Genomic DNA, 19,188 nt, shown 5'->3' with positions numbered 1-19,188 from the left:
ATGACCTCCCCCATTGGGCCATAGTTCATTCACATGAGCTAGGAACCAAGACCAACAAACTCCTTATCAGCAAAGCCAGGGATTTAAAAACTCACTTGCTCAAACTAAAGGGCCACCACAATCCACCATCTCAATAAGTTCCAAAAATAGTGGAAGCAACATCCAGTTTTTAAAGATGCAGAGAAAATTGCCAAAGAAAAGAAAACCCATATTATTAGCAGGATTGGATTAATTTATTAACTAATCATTATGCTGCAGTACTTATGTCTATCTGATGACAATATTAAGCAGCAAGCTGTATATTTGCTATTAAAACACAATATCGGCTGAACCAATTATTTTCCCAGTATAGCCTGAGGAATTAAAAAGCCAACTCACAGTTACGATTTGGAGTGGGGGTTAGTCGGGGGGGCGGGGGGGGGGGGGGGGGGGGGGGTGCCATGCTTTTAAGACCTCAATGCTATTAAACCCAGAATTGAAGCAGGCTGCTCCAGAAAGCTGGTCACCATAACGTCAATGCTGGCAACTCCTCAGCAAAGAGCAATGGGGGGGATGGCTCTACTCAAAGGATCTTGGATACTAAAGGGACTTAAGAGATATTATGGAGAAATGGAGTTGAGGCAGAAAATCAGCCGATCATATTCACTGGTGGATCAGGCTAGATGGGCCCACCCCCTGCTTCTATTTCCTATGTTCAAACTGACCTTAAAATAGATGAAAATTCTCCTAATTATTTTTCTTGAACTACCATTTTTTTAATGCATGTTATTTGTAAGCCCATTTACAATTCACCTGGTTCTTACAGGATTATATTTGGAGAAGATCACCTTGTCAAAATCTCTTCTCATATTTTTCTTTTCATCTTGGTTATTGATTTCATCATGAGGAAGGCGAGGGTGGGTACAGACTTTTGCCTCCTGTGGATGACAGATTTGGACATCGCAGGTGACATTGCCTTGCTGGCCGTGGAATTGTGCACGGTCCTAGACAGGACCACCAGCCCTGAGAGTAGCAGTGCCAAGGTTGGTCTATGCATCAGCCTTAAATAAACCAGGACAGTGACGACTCGACAGCTACAAGGCCCTCCCATCACGATGGGGCAACAGAATATCAACCACTTCCCCTACCTAGGGAGCAGCATCTCCAGGGAAGGTGACGTAGAGATCAATGTCCACACACAAATCAGTAAAGTTGCGTTGGTCTTCCAGTGGCTCCACACGGTCTGGGCAGCCAACACTATCAACACGGACACCAAGCTGAAAACTCTACATGTCCACAGTAGTACCAACCAATCGCAATCTGTGCCAGCAAGACAAGAAAGAACAGCAAGTTGGACATCTTCCACCAGTGCTGCCCACGTAAGGTCCTGGGCATCACATGGGGAGACAGTATCACCAATGAAGAAATACTGCACTGGACTGGTCAGAGGTGCCTGCAGGACATTGTGACGCCTGATACTGGCTGGGCACATATTTCAACTCATAGGCATATTCCCCGCCGGAATGGTAGTAGAATGGACACCACCAGATGGAAGAAGACGACGGGGCCGGCCATAGAAGACTGACAAAGTACATTTGAGGATGGCCTCCAAGAACGGGACACCACCTGGGCTGGAGCGAAAAAGATTGCGATGGACCACGGCCGATGGTGGAGTCTTGCTGGCCATTGTCTCACACAGAACCAGAGGAACTGAGTCTAAATCTTCTTGTATTTTAACATCTCCATGGTGCCTCAGGTCTGAGAAATTCAATCGCCAGTTTGCAGTTTACATTTGAAATTAATTTTGAGACAGTTGTTAATGCTTTGAAAAGATTATGACTCCTGTCATTGACGCTCTTCGAGAATGTGATTATTGAGTTCCTGTTGTGAAAATGACACACTGGAGGGAAAAGTGGAAGCTTGGAAAGGAAGCTGAATAAGGGACATCAGTTGCCCATTTAGATAGAAATCAACGGATTAATAAGAATGTCAAATAATTTCAACATCCTTGTACTTTGTTTTGTTTGCTTTTCTGGGGGTGGGGGACAACCTGTAATGAACTTTGACTTGATATTCTTGCTTCAATACGGAGCCTGGATGGCTACCTATCTGGTTTTCAAATGGATATTCAGATTTAAGGCAGGTTGCCTGGCAATCAGATTACTATAAAATTGGAAAGTAAAAATCTAGTTTTCAGTGCTGCTTAAATTTTCTGAAATCACTCCACAACTCACTAAGTAATAATAAAATGTGATGCACATTTTAAAAATCAACTTGCTGGTTTGTTTATTCCCTTGGTAATTTTCTCTATTCCTCTCCTGAAATGTATGCCTTCCTTGCTGGGGTATGAGCCCATGGGCATCAGGCATTCTACAGGTCCTCAGTCAAGTGGGCAATACTCAAATGTAAACCTTGACAGCAAGTGTCAAGAGGCTATTCAACAGCAGGAGTGTTGAAATTAACATTCATATCACACAATGATCACCTTCAATAATACAGTCTAACCACCTCACCTTGACATTCAATGGCATAGCCATCATTGAAGAGCAGCAAGCAACTCACTTCCTGACTTCCCAAAACCTTTCCACCACCTACAAAATGTGTCAAGTGATGGAACATTCTCCACTTGCCTGGATAAGTGCAGTTCCAACAAGAGGCTCAACTCCATCCGGAACAAAGCAAAGCAGGACTCCGTTTGATCAGCACCCCGTGCAACACTTTAAACATTTACACTCTCCACCACTGGCACACCGTGGCTGCAGTGTGCGCCAACTACGCTACAAAAACTCACCAAGGCTTCTTCGACAGTGCATCCAAACCTACGATCTCTACCACCTAGCAGGACAAAGGCAGCAGGTGCATGGGAACACCTACACCTCCACGTCACATGCCATCCAGACTTCGAAGGACATCATTGCTCCCTCAAAACCTATAAGTGCTGTGGGAGCACCTTCACCAAATAAACTACTGTGGTTCAAGATGATGGTGGTGACCACCTCTACAAGGGCAAATTAGGGATGGGCAATAAATGCTGGCCTCACAACGACATCCACATCCCCTGAATAGCTCAACCATTTACTAAACCATGGTGCTGTCCTAAGCTCTGGATACAACTGCTATGAACAAAAATCAATTTATTGTTTGCTTCTGTTTATTCTTCAGTGATGTTGTCAATCATCCCAAAACACTGCACCCACATTTTTGGACTGGACAAGGTCCTGATTTAGATAACTCCCTTGGAAGGGAAAATGAACCAAACAATGAAACAGTCTGAACTACCATCAATCAGTAATCCAGGGATTACTGGATCCACTTTGGCTACCTGTTTTAAGATAACTTTTTCACACTGAGGGACTTTGTGTTTTGTTTCCAAACTCTGAGGAGATTTTGGAGACGGTTTGAGGAGAGTTCCTCCTCTGAAGAGACAGAGCTGGAAGAACAGGGAAACAATGATGAAGAAGAATTGCCATTGTTCATTTTCAAAGTCGCAGCCACAAGCTCAGATACTGACAATGCACTTAATTTAAAGGATAGCTTTGAAGTGGGGTATGCACATGATGAGTCAGTGAGGGTCTCCCTAGTGTCATGGAGATGTCTGATAGGCTGTTCCTTGTTGAGGTTCAGGCAGCAGAATTGCTCCTGGAACACTCTGAGCTTATATGACCTCCAGCTGAGAGCTCCTCCCCCTTAAGCCCTCCCCCATCCAGCTGCTTGACCAAAATGGCAGCACTGGCATTAAAGCATTGCAGGCTGATTGATGTTACAATTTGGCTAAGTGCAGGGATGAACCCTGTGCACATGCCAACGACCTCACCAAAACAGCCTCTGCCACAGCTAGCTCCAGAAGTGTGCTCGCATCCCACGGGTGTCATTTTAGAGGGAAAATTGCAGCCGGAGCACCAAAAAACACAGGCACTGCAGAGCTGAATTTTGCAGCCAACAAATTGAAAATGCGAATTCTGGCCTGGTTGAGACTTGTATAACTGCACACAAACTGGACTAGCAGCAGGCAACAGGCCTGTACACTGTTACCATGGCCTCACCCACTAAACAGGGCTTATTAGTCACTCAGTTTGCGGGCACTGCTTAACACTGTGCACTTAAGCTCTGCCTTCACCATAGCAACAGATTCAATCCAACAGTGCTTTCAAACAAAGTTAAAAACAAAACTGCATTTAATGTTCTTTGCGATAGAGTGTATTTCCCTGAACCAAACATATATACGTTATATGAAAGGTACAGGCCGTTATTAGTGCTAATTGCACTCACAGCCAAAAGGTTTTCAGGACTTCAGAGCTCATACTGCACTAATGTTAGGAAATCCCACATGAAGAAAGAAAAATCAAACAAATGCACAGAGGGTAAACAGATCAGTGATATGGAGTCACCGACGCAGAGGTTGTCACTAATTAACATAACACCAAGTGTTAAATGGAGCTCAAGCTCATAACACAAAAACAAAAGGACAGGATCTGAACAGCAGGTGTCAGTGGAACACAGTATGGGTGGAATTTAATGCCCTTCTTGGCAGGCTTGGTGTCAGGGGGAGGGGCATTTAATCAGGCGGGAGGGTGCGGAAGGTGGACCCAGCCACCTTCCCACTTTCACCCCGATTAAGTCTGTGGCGGGTACATCCGTGGACCATTACTGTCCGCTTAACAGCCTCAGCCCGCCGCTACTACATGACAAACCAAATCCGTGCGGGGCAGCTCGCCGGCTCCCAGAGGCAGTCTCTCGTTCAAAGGCGCTCAGTACCTGACTGAGGAAGCCAGCATCAGGAAGGGGGCTGAGGAACCATCCGCTGCCCCTGCTACTGACAGCTCCCCCCCCGGCCCACCCCCACCATCAATCAGCTGTGGCCCGGGATCCAGCGACAATCCTGGGCGTCGGTTGGGTGTCGTTCCGGCAGCAGTCACCCCCTCCCCGATGGCGCTCCATTCAATAGAGCTGACAGCCTCTTATCGTCTGCCAGCTCTCAGCAGGGAGCACTTCCGACCCCTGGGGAAGCCCGAATGGCACATAACGTGGGGCTCTGGCCCACTCTCCGCTCAACAGGTAAGAGCCCCGTCTCGTCCATTAAGTACCACCCTGTGTGTCAGGATGGAAACTTGCACCATTAATTCCACAGTTCCACATGTGTATATCAATGCAACATATTTTGTGTGTTATGGCTGCACTATAAATGGGGAGCAAAAATTGCCAGCCTGATAAAAGAGGTAAAATAATAAAAAATGATAGCATTTCATAAACTTTGAAAACATCAACAGCGTCCTGAGCAGCTACCTCTAAGAACACAAATGCATGCATATGAAGCAATACACAGTATAATAGCATAGTGCTACCAACGTAGAGCTAGGGGACAGTTTAAAAATAAGGGGACTCCCAATTAAGGCAGAGTTGAAAAGAAATTTTTTCTCTCATGAACCTTTGGAACTCTCTTCCCCAGAGAGTGGTGGAGGCAGGGCTCATTGCATATTTTTAAGTCAGGGGTATATAGATTCTTGAATAACAAGGAAGTAGTCAGAATGTGGACTGAAGGCCACAATCAGATCAGCCATGATCTTGTTGAATGGTGGAGCAGACTCAAGAGGCCAAATAGTCTACTCCTGCTCCTAATTTGTATGTTCATGTGTAACCATAAAGCAGTATAAAAAGGCCATGAATGTTCAAAATCATAAAAGTAAACTTACTACTTTTTTCCCCCTATACTTTCAGGGTATTACAACTAGAAGAAAGTTCTCCAATTCCAATTCTTAAAGCATTTTTACGAAGCTGGAAGTCACCATAGTGCCTGGGAAGAACTATGATTTTCACGCCTTTTATAGTGTGCCATTAGGCTGCCGGTCTCTACTGGAGAGCCAAAAGCTTTGTTTTAGCTTGCAGGCTTCTTATCAAAATCAGTGTAAGGTTAAGGTTGAGGCCAGGCCACCATTGAAGGCACTGCATCCTTTATATTACAGCATACAAGGTCCACAGGTGTAACACTTACCTGCAGTGCACAGCACAACATCGGTGTTTGTCCCGGGTTTGTGAAGTTGAAAACCCACAGCTAACAATTTTCAAACAAAGGCCATTTTCAATCTTTATTTATATATTTCTTCATGTGAAAATACAAGTAAAATATAGATCAGTAACCACACTGGAGCATCATCAACCTTGCTGTCAGGTGGTATAATTTTAGATTTAACTATGTTCCTTAACTTGCTAGTTAGGATTCTGCAGGAAGTGGTCAATTTAGCAGTAAACTGTGACTGCCAAGATGTGGTTTCTGAATTTTACAAAGTTCCACCAGTTGAGGGCAGCAGTTGTTGGTCTGGTTAAAAATTCTGCTAGTGAAGGCAGAAAGTAAGCAGTGTATTTTGTATTTATAGTGAGCTGCTGCTATCAGCGTTTGAAATGGCACCAGGAAGTGGCACTAAATACATTTATAAACTTGGAGCAGTAGTATTAGAAGAGAGCACAGAGGGAAATTTAATATGCTGGTTCAGCATGTTCTTATCCTCCTTCAACCCTTCAACCATGACAACGCAGCTCACTCCAGCCAGAGAAAATGAAAATTGAAGGATGAGGCAGGGCCAATCTTACACTCTCAAAGGTGAGATTTTCTTGTCCACGCATTAAAAACTCAGTAAGGATAAAAGTGGGGCTAAGAAGGTTTTTTTTTAAAAACTCCCTCCACTAGGCTAAAACTAAGTGGTACATGAATTTAAATCAATGCTTATTGCTGTACTGTCCTGTGGTTATCTTAAAGCGTCTGGGAATCTCAGGTAGAAACCTCATGAGTTTATAAAAATTAAAGTTATATTAGGGTTGGGAACCTGGGGAGGTTTTGCAGCCGACTTGCTGGAGCGCCCGCCTAGACACTCTCCTCAGTTGAAGCTGTCGGACGAGATATGGAGACTCCCTAAGGTGAGTTAAAAAAAAAAATCACCAATTTTGTAGGGTTCCCAAGTGGCCCCAATAAATATAGTTTGGGCCACAGCTACCCTAGGCTCCCTCCCCCACCACCAACCCAAAGCCCACCTGAACATCTCCCCCAACCCCAAAAGAGTGCCTCACTGCCAGCCGGGCCATCACCAAGCTATCCAATACTGCGCCAGCCCAAACGCAGCAAACTGCCTATGGCCACCCATCTGGGGCTCAGCAGCTCGCCATCCCCACTTAAATGAGGCCCACCTGTTAAAACGGGCCAAGTCCCAAGATGCACCCACCCCGCCAAAGGCTGTGCCCGAGTCTACCGTCGGAGAGTTCGAATGTTATAACTTCCCCCACCCCCCATCTAGTATTGTATGGCCGATCCCAGCTTACATCTGGCTTCGTAAATCTCTAAATATCGTTATCCCACTCCATTTAGTAGATACAGTCACTATCCCATATTAGTGACCAGATGACACAACATTCTTAATTGATCTTATCCCTGATCATGCACATGTAAAAGCAGTGTTGTACACCACCGCTGGGGGGGAAAGAAAAGATTAACAGCAGCATCCCGGTATGCTTGCTACATGCAACATAGAGCTGATTGAGCAGCAAGAACTCGTTCCCAGAGCGTGGAGTGAACATCCAGCAGCAAAAAGCATGTTTTTTTCTCCCCCCACCCCCGAGAGGGCAAATCACGCCAATTATGGCTGCACGGATTGGCTTTCTGCTTACCACACAATTAAACCCTACACGCCCATTTGGTATTTAAAAACATCAGACAAAGGAACAATGACAACATTATCTACTGGCTTCCCTATTCCTGGATTGGCTAGCGAGCAAATAAAACCCTACAATTTGCACTGCGTGACGCTACCGCCGCCTTTGAAATATTGGACGGGGCTTTCCTGCCCCGCCCACCACCAGAATCGTCCGGTCCCGTTGAAAGGTGATGGATTTTTGTCTGGGCCGCCGCATCCCCAGGGGAGGGTCCCACCATGGCGGGGCCATAAAATCCCGGCCCTGTCTCGGTAATCTTAAGAAAAACTGTCCGTGCTTACACATATAAGGATTATTTTTTTTTTGGGATGGGGGAGAAAGGTGGTGAAGGGGGGGAGGAATGAACGATTCAACAGTGCTTCTACTCGCACTTACCAGAAACGCGCTCTTCCTCGAGGAGTTTCATCTGGTGGTGGAATATTTGCTCTTGGACTCGACAGATCGATCTCTTAATCTTCTCTCTCCGTGTCACCATGTAAGTGAGGTTTCGAACCTAGTGAAGAAATATCACAGCCTGTTACACCAGACTTTAGAAACAGTTTAGCTTATACACGAGCAAACACTCTACACCTTAAAGGCACTCAAAAGTACCAGAGCTTCAACATCTTATTGTAGATGCTGCTTTCCTGATAGGGGGAAAAAAAAAGACAAAACTTACCTGCGTGACTTTCTTCAAAAAAAAACAAAAAAACAAAAAAAAAGTCACCCATAACTTAGCACTAGATCTATCTAAAGTAAAAACAGAAATTGCTGGAATGCACAGCAGCTCAGTTCAGCATCTGAAAGAGAAAGATAGGTTAACGTTTTGGCTTGATCACAACCGTTCCTGTTTTTATTTCAGATTCCCAGCATTCACAGTTCCTTTTAACTTTTACCGAAACTATTTGGGATTCACCACGGCCACAAAATGCCATGTGTCCCTCCCACCACCCAGACCCCGCGCCCCCTCCCCCCACCCCCCCAACCCCAAACCAACACCCGCCCCCCCACCCCCCATCCTCATTTCAACAAGTGTCTCAGTTTAAAATGCTTGTAGGCAGCCTTCCACTGTTGCTCAGTAGACTGTGACAGCAAGCCAATTTAGTCTGTAAAAGCCTTGAATGTGCCCATCACACTTCAGACTTCAAACTTTGAAAAGCATTGAAAAAAAAGCAAAACAGGCACAGTTACTTCGTGTTGGAGCCAAAATGAGGCAAACTTCCCTCAAAAATGGTTGTGTTTATTTACAGCAATTAAACCTTGTGGTCTTAATGCCTTGGCAGAAGAATAATTTAGTGTGCATTGCATGGTATATCGCTCCTGTCTCTATTCAACTTACCACAGGGAGATCTGGTTAATTATTTGAGCTAGTACCTCAGTTTTACTGAGAAAAAAAAATTGAGGAAAGTGTGTTTCATATAGATTTAACAGACCCAACAAGTATTTACTGATACAATTACCTGAAGCCCAGCCAGTACATGCGATTGATTGTTCAGAGTAGGAGTGGTGGAAACACAACTGCACACAACTGCAGAGAATGGTGCCAGACAACTGCTCACTATCCCGCGCCACCCCACCCCCTCACCAGAACAAGACAAGCCTTCCTGACTGCAATACCACTTAAATATTACTTCAACACAAGAATGTGCATTATATCTAATCATAAGGAGCTATCCATCCACACATCAAGTACAGACAACAACCGGGGGGGCAAAGCATAGGAGAGAGAAGAATACATTAAAAGATGATAGGCACTACTAGAGTACTGTATCAACTATAGTGTAGAAGGTGGTGTCAAAGAGACTATTAGTAAAATCAGAAAATAAGATTAACCACACAATGTGTACTATATAAAAGAATACACCCACTTTTATTAGATTTTATTACAGTACAATGTTATAAATACTGTACATTCAATACTGCACAGAAGTAAAAGCCAACAGATTGAAAGGAAAGTAAAGTCATAAGGAAATAGTAGAGACACAACTGATCTCAGGTACAGCTTAGAAAAGAATATGGGGCAGTGCTCTGATTGGCAGATATCTACAGCTCGTTCCCCAATATTGGTGTGCCAACTGTTACAATGGAGCATATCCCTCACACCCAGTACAGTCACGACCCCATGTTCACTATATTCACTGAATAAGATTTTGTCGTGAAGTATTTCAGTTACATAGCTTCTTTGTACACTTCATTGTGAAATGGATGATTTCAGAAATCTAAAGGTCTGATGCTGCCATTTTTAACTTCCTGCCGTTATGATTCAAGGTTGAAATAATGAACTTAAAGCAATCAACCCTGTAGAAGGTGACTTCTAAACATGCTAAAATGGGCAATTTGAGAAAAAAATGAAATATTCACTTAACAAACTCAGAGCATTAACACAAATTAATACCATGGGTGCAGATGAAAATTAATTACATTTCAATTCCAATATTCTGAGCTGAAAACTTTTCATTAAACTGTGTAATCCACCTAAATGGAATTGACTGTGAAATCCTATCTGGATTTAAGATTTATTTTGATATGATTAAAATCAGCATTAAAAAGCAATAACACGTAAATTAAGTTAATACAATGATATATAGGAAACAATTATGATCTGGCAGAACAAATCCTTTATCTTCCAGAATTTGCATATATGTGGAGGTAAGCATAGCAACAGCTCACACTAGTGAGCACCTTATTCCAATTATACCCTAGTAATCAGCTTGGTAAATGAGTGGCTAATTCAGTCAATTCACTGAGGAAATAGCAAATTGTAATCTGGATGGATTGTACAGAGTACATAGTTGGGATGGTGAGAGCACAAAGGCAGAAACAGGAGAACATGCAGTGAGAGAAACACAGAACGTGCACGTTCAAAATCACAAAGCTTTAGTCACGAGTAATATAATCTGAATGATTAATCACCGAGTTTGAGATAATGCACCATATAAAGAATGCCACTCATCTAATGCAATATGATTCCCTAAAGCTGCATAGTTTCATGAGATAGATACCACCTATTAATCCCAAAATCATCTCATCCCTCCCCAAAACCAATCCTTCACCATCACTCATCTCCCACAAGGTATATACCTACACATTGGATGATTATTGCAAGTTAAATGTGCAACTTAACATTTAAAAAGTGTGAATGATACAAGATTGATGAGAAACAGTAAGGTCAGAGTCGCAATCTAATCCCACTCTCTCACCATGTAAACTCATGAATTTGATCGTGGATCTAATTTTTTGTAATTCATCTTTCACTGGTCATAATTCTATATTTATGCCACAGGTTAAAAACAGACCACTGCTAACTGTGCTGCAGCTATTTCTGGTTATGTGGAAATACACAACAAGACTGTCTGTAATGTCAGCAACATTTCTTGGATCATTTTAAAAATCAGTAACTGACGGTGGCATGAGAACACATTCACAGCACAGACAGGGGACAATAGTGGGCTCGATAGGAATCGTCTGCAAAAGACTGGAGAAAGTATGCACAACAAACATCTAGCTATGTTAGAATGGCCTTAGTTACCAGAGAAATGACTAGCCCTCATTGTGTGTTTATTGCACAGTTACAGCAAAAATGTACACAATTAAAGTGCTTTATAACATTGTGCTACATGTAAAGCAGTTACTCGGAAAGCATTCTAATCTTTTCTGTGATGTATTGAAAAGGATATTTTGATGATGAAACAGCTAACAAAAATGACATAAGTTAATAAAAAAATAGTATAGTGGATGACTCTGTGCAAACTCCCTACTAATCTCCCAAACTCTGAATGCCCAGAGTGACTTCACAAAACAGGACCACGCAGGGAACAAATTCTCCTCTCATTCTGCACAGGATTAGCAGCCGTACTGCTGGATTAGCAGATTAGTGCAAAATAGCTTCCAGCCGCTAAACTCCAATGAGGAAGTTGACAGAACAAAACTATAACAGAGATAATTGACAGCTGAAGCCACCAGGATACAAAAAATAGTTCAACGTGTATTAAAGGATATAGCACACTCCAAGCTGATCATGTAAACCGAAACCACAAGAGCAAAACGGGTTATCCAAGACTGGAAAGTATTTCAGGTTTTTGTAGAAGACACCAAGCCGTGGTTCACATACCATAAACCACAAGAAATGTGCACATGAACATCTTGCAAACCCTGAGACAGATACATTAATAAATAAATTTAAGAAATATAAAGAAATAGATGTATATAAAGATATATATATATATAGATATATGAATGATTATAAATAAAGATATGAAATACTTATACACATACATTCAGACAAAAATCTAAATAAATTCATGCACATATAGTAGTGCTGGTTGAACAGTAATTGGGTTAAACTGAAGGGCTTATTCAGATTAAGTAAATTTCCTAGATATTTGAAATGGGAAAGCACACTGAGGACCTACAGCTCAAACTTTAAGGTTATCCCCATATCCTTGTTTGCAGTTGTCACGAGTCCAATTTATTTCCAGTTAGTCAGTCATTGATAATATATCCCTGACTGGCTTCTCTCCGTCCCCAACCCCTTCTTGTGATGAATAAACTACTAATGTTGAGAAGCCTGTGAAATTGTCAGCGTCAAATCAATCCTAGAGCTTCAGGTCAATGGTTATTTCTCTGACTTTCAGGTGGAAATTAGGAGGCCCAAGCTAAGCAACCCAGAGAAGAAGAATGATGCAAATTATATGAACCAAAATATCACTCAGGTGTTTGGTTTATCGGACTGAACATTTAGGAAAAACAGAACTTACATTGGTGCAGTGCCTTATTACGTCCCCAGGCCATCCCAAAATATTTCAACAACTAACAAATTACTCTTTAAAGTGCAGTCACTATTGTTATGTGCAGGCAAGATAGAGAAAATCCTAGAAGGGGATGAGTAACCCCAATGATTAAGAATGAGAGCCAGGATATAAGGAGAGATAAGCAGGCAGTGGAGACTTTAATGGGTAGAATTAAGGAATAGTTTTAATGGTTTAAGACTCTAGCACTGCAGCAGGAATTGTGTACAGACCTCCAGTGTTACCATGAAGTGGTTGCTTGCATAAATATATTGGCCTTGGAGGGAGTGTAGTATGAGGAGAAATTACACCAACTAGCATCATTTTCCCAGGAATGTAAAAGATTTAAGTGGCAATTTGATCGCAGTTTTCCAGATATGAAAGGGAACAGATAGCGTAGATTGTGAGAAACTATTTTCGCTAGTAGGGTGTCTAGGACCAGCGGGGCATAGCCAAAAAACTGGAGCCAGACCTTTCAGGAGTGAAATTAGGAAACACTCCTGCACACAAAAGTGTGGTAGAAGCTCGGGATTCTCTTCTGCAAATGGCAATTGATGTTAGATTAGAACTGAGATTAATTTCTTTTTGTTAGCCAAAAGGTACCAAAGGATATGGAGCAAAGGCAGGTAAATGGGGTAAGTCAGCCATGATCTCATAGAACAGTAAAATAGGCTCGAAGGTTGAATGGCCTACTCCTGTTTCTATGTAGACAAGTGATGCAGTTAACACTGCAAACAAGATCCCACAAACAGCCACAGATTAGCTAATATATTGATTGAGGGAGCAATAGCATCTGAATTCTCCGAGTACCTCTAAACATGAATGATAGAGAAACACACAAAGCTTAAAGTAAGCTTTTTGTGGTATTCTCCACATTAAATAAAGGCTGTAACCGGAACAATCACTAATCAAGCTTTCTTCTTCATCCTGGAGAAGATTTACTCTATTCTTCCTGTAGAATCAAAAGGAGCAGCTGTAGGTGTTCTTGTTGGCTGTTTCTTCACAAATATTACTAGCAAAAACATACATCAATACTAGCTGTGCATCAGTTGACTCCTTGCAGAGGAAAATTTCCAAAGGCAACAGACAACTTTCAATTCTCGGTCCAAGTGCCAGTGAATACTGTAGCAGAGGACATCGCAACCAAGCCAAATTCTGTGCTGGCTCATTACAGATAAACATTTATTTCCAGCAGGAGCTATGAGATAGCAACTAGAAATAGGAATCCTGATCGGTTTCCCCTTCTTTAATCCAGGAGTGCTGCTGAGCCAGCTAATTTCAGCAGGGAGCTGGAGTGGAGCTTGAGATTTGCTGAGTTGTAGGGTTCAGAGATTGATGGCTGGAACTTCCATAAGGGTTCCTAAATGGGAGATTTATAGATTCCCCAGGCCCACAGAAACAGCACAAAGGGGAATTTTTGCCATCTTTCCAGGGATTCTACCAATCCCCCACCAAATTTACAGCTGTCAATGAGGAGAATTCCACAGGTTCAAGGCTAGAGGCTGTACCTATACACAATAAAGATGGTGGCCATCCTCCATATTTGATGCCCCCTTTTATTTTAGGCTCTTCTGGCAGATATTTAAAATATGGCTACTTTTACACCAATGCATGTCTTCATTTTCCATTATGCCCATTTATGGATTATGACCATTAGAGAATTCTCAACAAAAAAACCTACCCAAGTGAAAACTCAATCTCTTTTTTTAATCTGCTGGGGAAGTGAAGGGTGCATCTAATTTCAGATTAAAATACTCCCTTTTGGCACAATGCTTTAAATTTGCTTCAGTGCACAAACGGTACATTTTTCTGTTCTTGTTCCTATTTTATTTTTCTACAGTTAATTAACTTCAGTTTTGTTCCAAGGAAACATCTTTGCTGGTGACAGACATTCTTAGAAAACAGAAATGTGCCATTTTAAGTAAAGTATAATCAAAGCCAATTTTAATGAAAACACTTTACACTGTAACATCCTTTTTGTTAACCTAACTTGGCACGCTAATAACCAAAACCTCACAAAGAGGGAAAAGAACAAAAAAAGAGAGCTAGATTTTCCTTGCATGTAATTTTCAAGAAAACAGAACAAATGGCTTGATGAATTTACAACTCCTTGCAAAGCTATAAAAGATACAACTCTTGTGACAAAACAAATATGCCAGAAGATGCCATATTTGTGATTCTCATGCCATTTATCTTCATGAAAGCCCCACATAAATCAGTACTTCATAAAATCCAGGACATTCTTTGCGCATGGCAAGACTGAATGCTAGTAATATACAGCAGTGACGGATGCTATTTTGAATCCACTTTGTTCAGTACCTCAACCTGGGTTAAGCCATGCAGGGAAGTTCTGAGTGGAGGCTGCAATAACTCTCAGCCAGGAGAAGAACAATATGTAAGACCCAGGCTTGGGCACTGCCAGAACGTCTGTTAAGGAACACAGGCAGCTATGTGGGGGCAAGTGATGGGTACATGCCCAGTCCTCCCTGCTCTCAACTTCAAACAAGGCAAAGGATGAGTGATGAAAATACAAAAGCAGAACTTGCCCGAACACCCGCATGTCAATAATGAATAATGCCCTGCATGTGTCATTAGTTGGCCCTTGGTGTGGCACAGATGCCACAACTAATCTTGAAAGGAACAATCCTTCCACCATTAAGTTTCTAACCCTTCTACCATCCACATAAACAAGAACTCGCATGAACATTTTTCTTCACATGTCCTCCTACAGCAAGGACAGTGTGCAGTTTGCAGGCTCTTTACACCCCCTCCCAACTACACCATGGTGCCCTCAGTTCAGCTGATGCAAGCTGTGCTTGCAGCACAAGTAAACCAGCGATGGCCACATCCCGTAAATTAATTTAAAAAGCGTGAGCTCAACACTTTCTCACCCAGGAGTTTCTGCTTTTCAATAGGAATTACATAGTTCTGCTCGGACAACTTGATAGAAATGAGTTAACGCTGCTTGGAGTAGGACATCTCATTCAAGTAAGGCAAGGTGATGACAACTCTTGCTACATATCTGACCACAGCACTTGGCCAGCTGGTAGCAAGACTCAAATCTGTAGAAATGGTTATCATCAGACATAACAAAAAACCAGAACCCAAACGGGTTTATAATGACGCTGTGGCAAAAAAATAAACTGGCTTCAGAGCAACAACTTTACCTTGTCTTGCAGTCAAATCTATAAAATTAAAATGAGAACAGGGGGTTTGAGATTTTTTTCTGCTTGCTACAGTAGATTTTACTCTTGGTGAAGGGCAAAATGATGCATTACAACGCAAAGTCTGTAAACATTCTTGCACTGTGCTCGACTGATTAATTAATAGAAACATAAAAATCTACAGCATGGAAGGAGGCCATTCGATCCATCATTTCTATGCTGGCCCACAATTAGCTGTCCAGCATAATCCCACTTTCCAGCTCTTGCTCCTTAACCTTGTAGGTTACAACATGTCAAGTGCATAACCGGGGACTGAACTTGGTAAATGTTATCCCACCACATTTTGACTGTAAAGCTTTCCCCTTGAATCCCCTCTGAACCTCCGACTCCTTATCTTAAATTCATGCCCCTTACCCCTACCACCAACCGCCTGCGCCCGCGCCCCCCCCTCCCCCCGTTATGTGCCCTTCAACCAAGGCTGTTGGGTCTTCCTATCCACTCTACTTGACCCTTCATAATTTTATACACTGCAATTGGCTCTCCCCCTTATCCTCCCTAGCCTTTCCAATCTTTCTTCATAATTAAAATTCACCATTCCTCATAAATCTCCTCTGTACCCTCTCTAGTGCAATCACATCTTCCCCATAGTGTGGTGAACAGTAGTACTACAGCAGTACTCTAGCTGTTGCCTAACTAGTGCTTTTGAAATTCCAGTATAATCTCCCAGCTTTCACATTCTATGCCTCAGCTAATAAAGGCAAGTATTCCATATGCCTTCTTGACCACCTTGCCTACCTATCCCACTATCTTCAGCGTTCTGTGGACATGTACTGCCAGGTCGCTCTGTGCCTCTACCTTTCTCAGCATTCAACCATTTATATTAAGATGAATGTCGGCAGTTCTTAGGTGGATCACCAGGTGAATTATTAACACCACTGCAGTAATTTGTATCACCTTGAGCGAGAGGGGAAAATGAACCACCTACCACCTCTCTTCTAACAGTAGCCAGTCTCAGTGTTGGGACAGGATCACAGATGTAGCGGTCATGAAGACATGCACCATTCAGATGGAGGAGATTTTGCAATCGGAGAATTTTTTTTTTTTAAAAAGACATATTGAATAAAATCAGCTCAATAAAAACATTTAAATTTAAAAAAACATTCAGAATTACAATATTTTTCCGACGGGAAAAAAAAGTGCAAATTTACAGCATGAATGATATTAAATTGCAGAATTGCAGCTCCAAGCAACAGCACTCACCCTCTCTAGGTCCTGCCGGAGGTGTGTGAAAAGCTGCAGCCGTCTGAAGAGGACATCTTGTTCCTGCTTTGCCAGATTATCCTCCTCATCCTTTTTGGGAGTGAAGAGAGGCTTGTTGAAATTGCTCTTCCTTTTCCCTTTCCAGTACTGATAAACATAATCCACAAGTTCCTCGGCCAACTTCAAATGCTGGGACACCTCGGAGATGCTGACAAAGTTGTAAAATTCGTCCTCCAGTTGTTGGAGTTTTTGTTTGCGGAGGCTGATCCTTTGAGCCTCCTCCTGGCTCTGGTCCATGCTGTCCAGGGCACTTTCCACAATGGCGGGTTTCTCCTGCACCTCCACGGTGGAATAGCTTTTGTTGCCCTCATCGGGTTCCTTGCTGCTGTGCTTCGGGCAGTAGGACTTAAACTTCACTTCATCGTTTTCTGCGAGGATGGTTTTCATTTCCAAATTGCGATCAAATGCACATGTCACATGGAAGGCTGTTCGGCAGTTTTTCACTGAACACTACAAACATATTAAAAAAAAAAGTCCACTTACAATAGGAGAAGGTATACTTCTGCTGGAGAATACTACAGCACTTGTTGCTTTGAAATATTGACCTTCTACTTATGAGGAAAAGCCCAGTAAACCCCAAAAGAAACTCATTCATAACTTATTAGCTATTACCTGTCACTATGGAAGTGAAAACAAAAGTCCATCAACTTTTAATGGGGAAAAATAATCAGTCTTTTCCTGGCCTCTGAAACACTCATGCTAATTGCTGAAAGCAATCATTTTGTCCATTTTAATTAGTAACTAAGCAAATCAGATCAAAGCTCGGCAGTCCTGGGAGATCCAATCATGAATGGTGGTGAACAGTTCGACAACTAACTGGAGGTGGAGATTCCAAAACCAACCCCAACAATAAGGGAGCCCTGCATGTCAATGCAAAGACAAGGCTGAAGCATCTGCAACCATCATCAGCCAGAAGTGCTAGGTGGATGAACCACCTCGGCCTCCTTCTGAGATCCCCACCTCCTGACTCACCAAAGCCTGTCCATCATCTAAAAGCCACAAGTCAGGCCTGCATGAGTGTAGCTCCAACAACACTCAAGAAGCTCAACTCCATCCAGGACAAAGCAGCCTGCTTAATCAACACCCCACCTTAAGTATTCACTTTCTCCAACACCTGCATACAATGGTACTAGTGTGTACCATCTACAAGGTGCACTACTGCAACAGGCCAAGGCACTGGAGTGCAACCTCAATGGAGTGCTGGGAGTTTGGTGAGTTGAGGGAGCTCGGTAAGGGGAGGGGGAGAAAAGAGGTGCTCCTTTGCTTTACCTAACTTTTTCACTCTGCAGGAACTAGTTCTTGCTCTACCACAGCGGAAGAAGCTAACTGTTTGGTGAGTATCTGGTGAGCGTTTAAGGTCTGTTCTATTCCTAAGGTTTAAAATAGTACAGGAATTTGTGGTAAGACTAATAAAATACATAAAAGAAAATAAATAATTGAATAAAATAATTAAGTAGTTAATTAAAACACATAAGGAGGCAGGACAGATGATCTGTCAGACTGGAGAAGTTAGGATGATTGTCCTTCGAAAAGAAGTGATTAAAAGGGAGATTTAACAGAGATGGCCAAAATAATGAAGGATCTTGATTGAGCAAATAAAGAGAAACTGTGGGTCAGTAACTGGAAATCACAGATTTAAGATTAATTAGCAAAAGCAAAGGAGAAAAAAATAGACAGAAGGCTAGGCCCTGAAAGGATGGTGGCAGGAGGTACAAAGGTAACTTTCTTAATGGATAAACACACAATGGGGGGAAAAAAATGGGGAATTGGACAAGTTAGAAAGCGCTATCAAAAAGCTCACACAGGCACAATGGGCCGAATGGCCTCCCTCTGTACTGTGTGATTCTTTAATTCTCTCTTTCTCCATATCTTTCCTGTACCCCTCCTCACCAAACAGGACTGGCAAACTTACTCATACTCTCAGACTACTATGCGTGCTGAAACTGCTACATATGTTGACCAATTTACTTTGAGCAGTCTACCCCTATTTTTTATACTTAAATGCTCCGTCCTTCAATTTTCACTTTCAAAATATCACTGCGATGGGAGGTGTAATCATTTGTCAATAATTCTTCTACAGCAGAATTGGTGTGCAGACCTGTGTTTTACGTCTTGACTAAACCACTGCTTATCTAATTCCACCTTCCTCCCACCAGCTCCAAACATGATTTTTTTTTTTGTCATCCAAACAGGAGTAAAACATCTATTACTTCCTTTAAGAGTATTTTGACCATCATCCCTTCCGCTGCCACCAGTTCTCT

The 19,188-nt window shown here is 42.4% G+C and overlaps 1 protein-coding gene across 4 annotated transcripts in view; it reads right to left on the bottom strand.

Moving 5' to 3' along the window:
* LOC121278951 (protein Jade-1-like) overlaps positions 1-19,188 on the bottom strand; it is a 123,359-nt gene that overhangs the window by 11,159 nt on the left and 93,012 nt on the right. For all 4 annotated transcript variants that reach the window (XM_041189559.1, XM_041189569.1, XM_041189587.1 and 1 more), the window contains 2 exons: positions 16,868-17,377; positions 8,053-8,170 (listed from right to left, as the gene is read on the bottom strand). In XM_041189559.1, the coding sequence (XP_041045493.1) occupies positions 8,053-8,170; positions 16,868-17,377 (628 nt within the window). The remainder of the gene's footprint in view (positions 1-8,052; positions 8,171-16,867; positions 17,378-19,188) is intronic.

The sequence above is a fragment of the Carcharodon carcharias genome, chromosome 1 (assembly GCF_017639515.1).
Source record: "Carcharodon carcharias isolate sCarCar2 chromosome 1, sCarCar2.pri, whole genome shotgun sequence".
Lineage (NCBI taxonomy): Eukaryota > Metazoa > Chordata > Chondrichthyes > Lamniformes > Lamnidae > Carcharodon > Carcharodon carcharias.
Note: the sequence above shows the minus strand (reverse complement) of the source record. Positions and strands in the feature narration are given on the sequence as shown.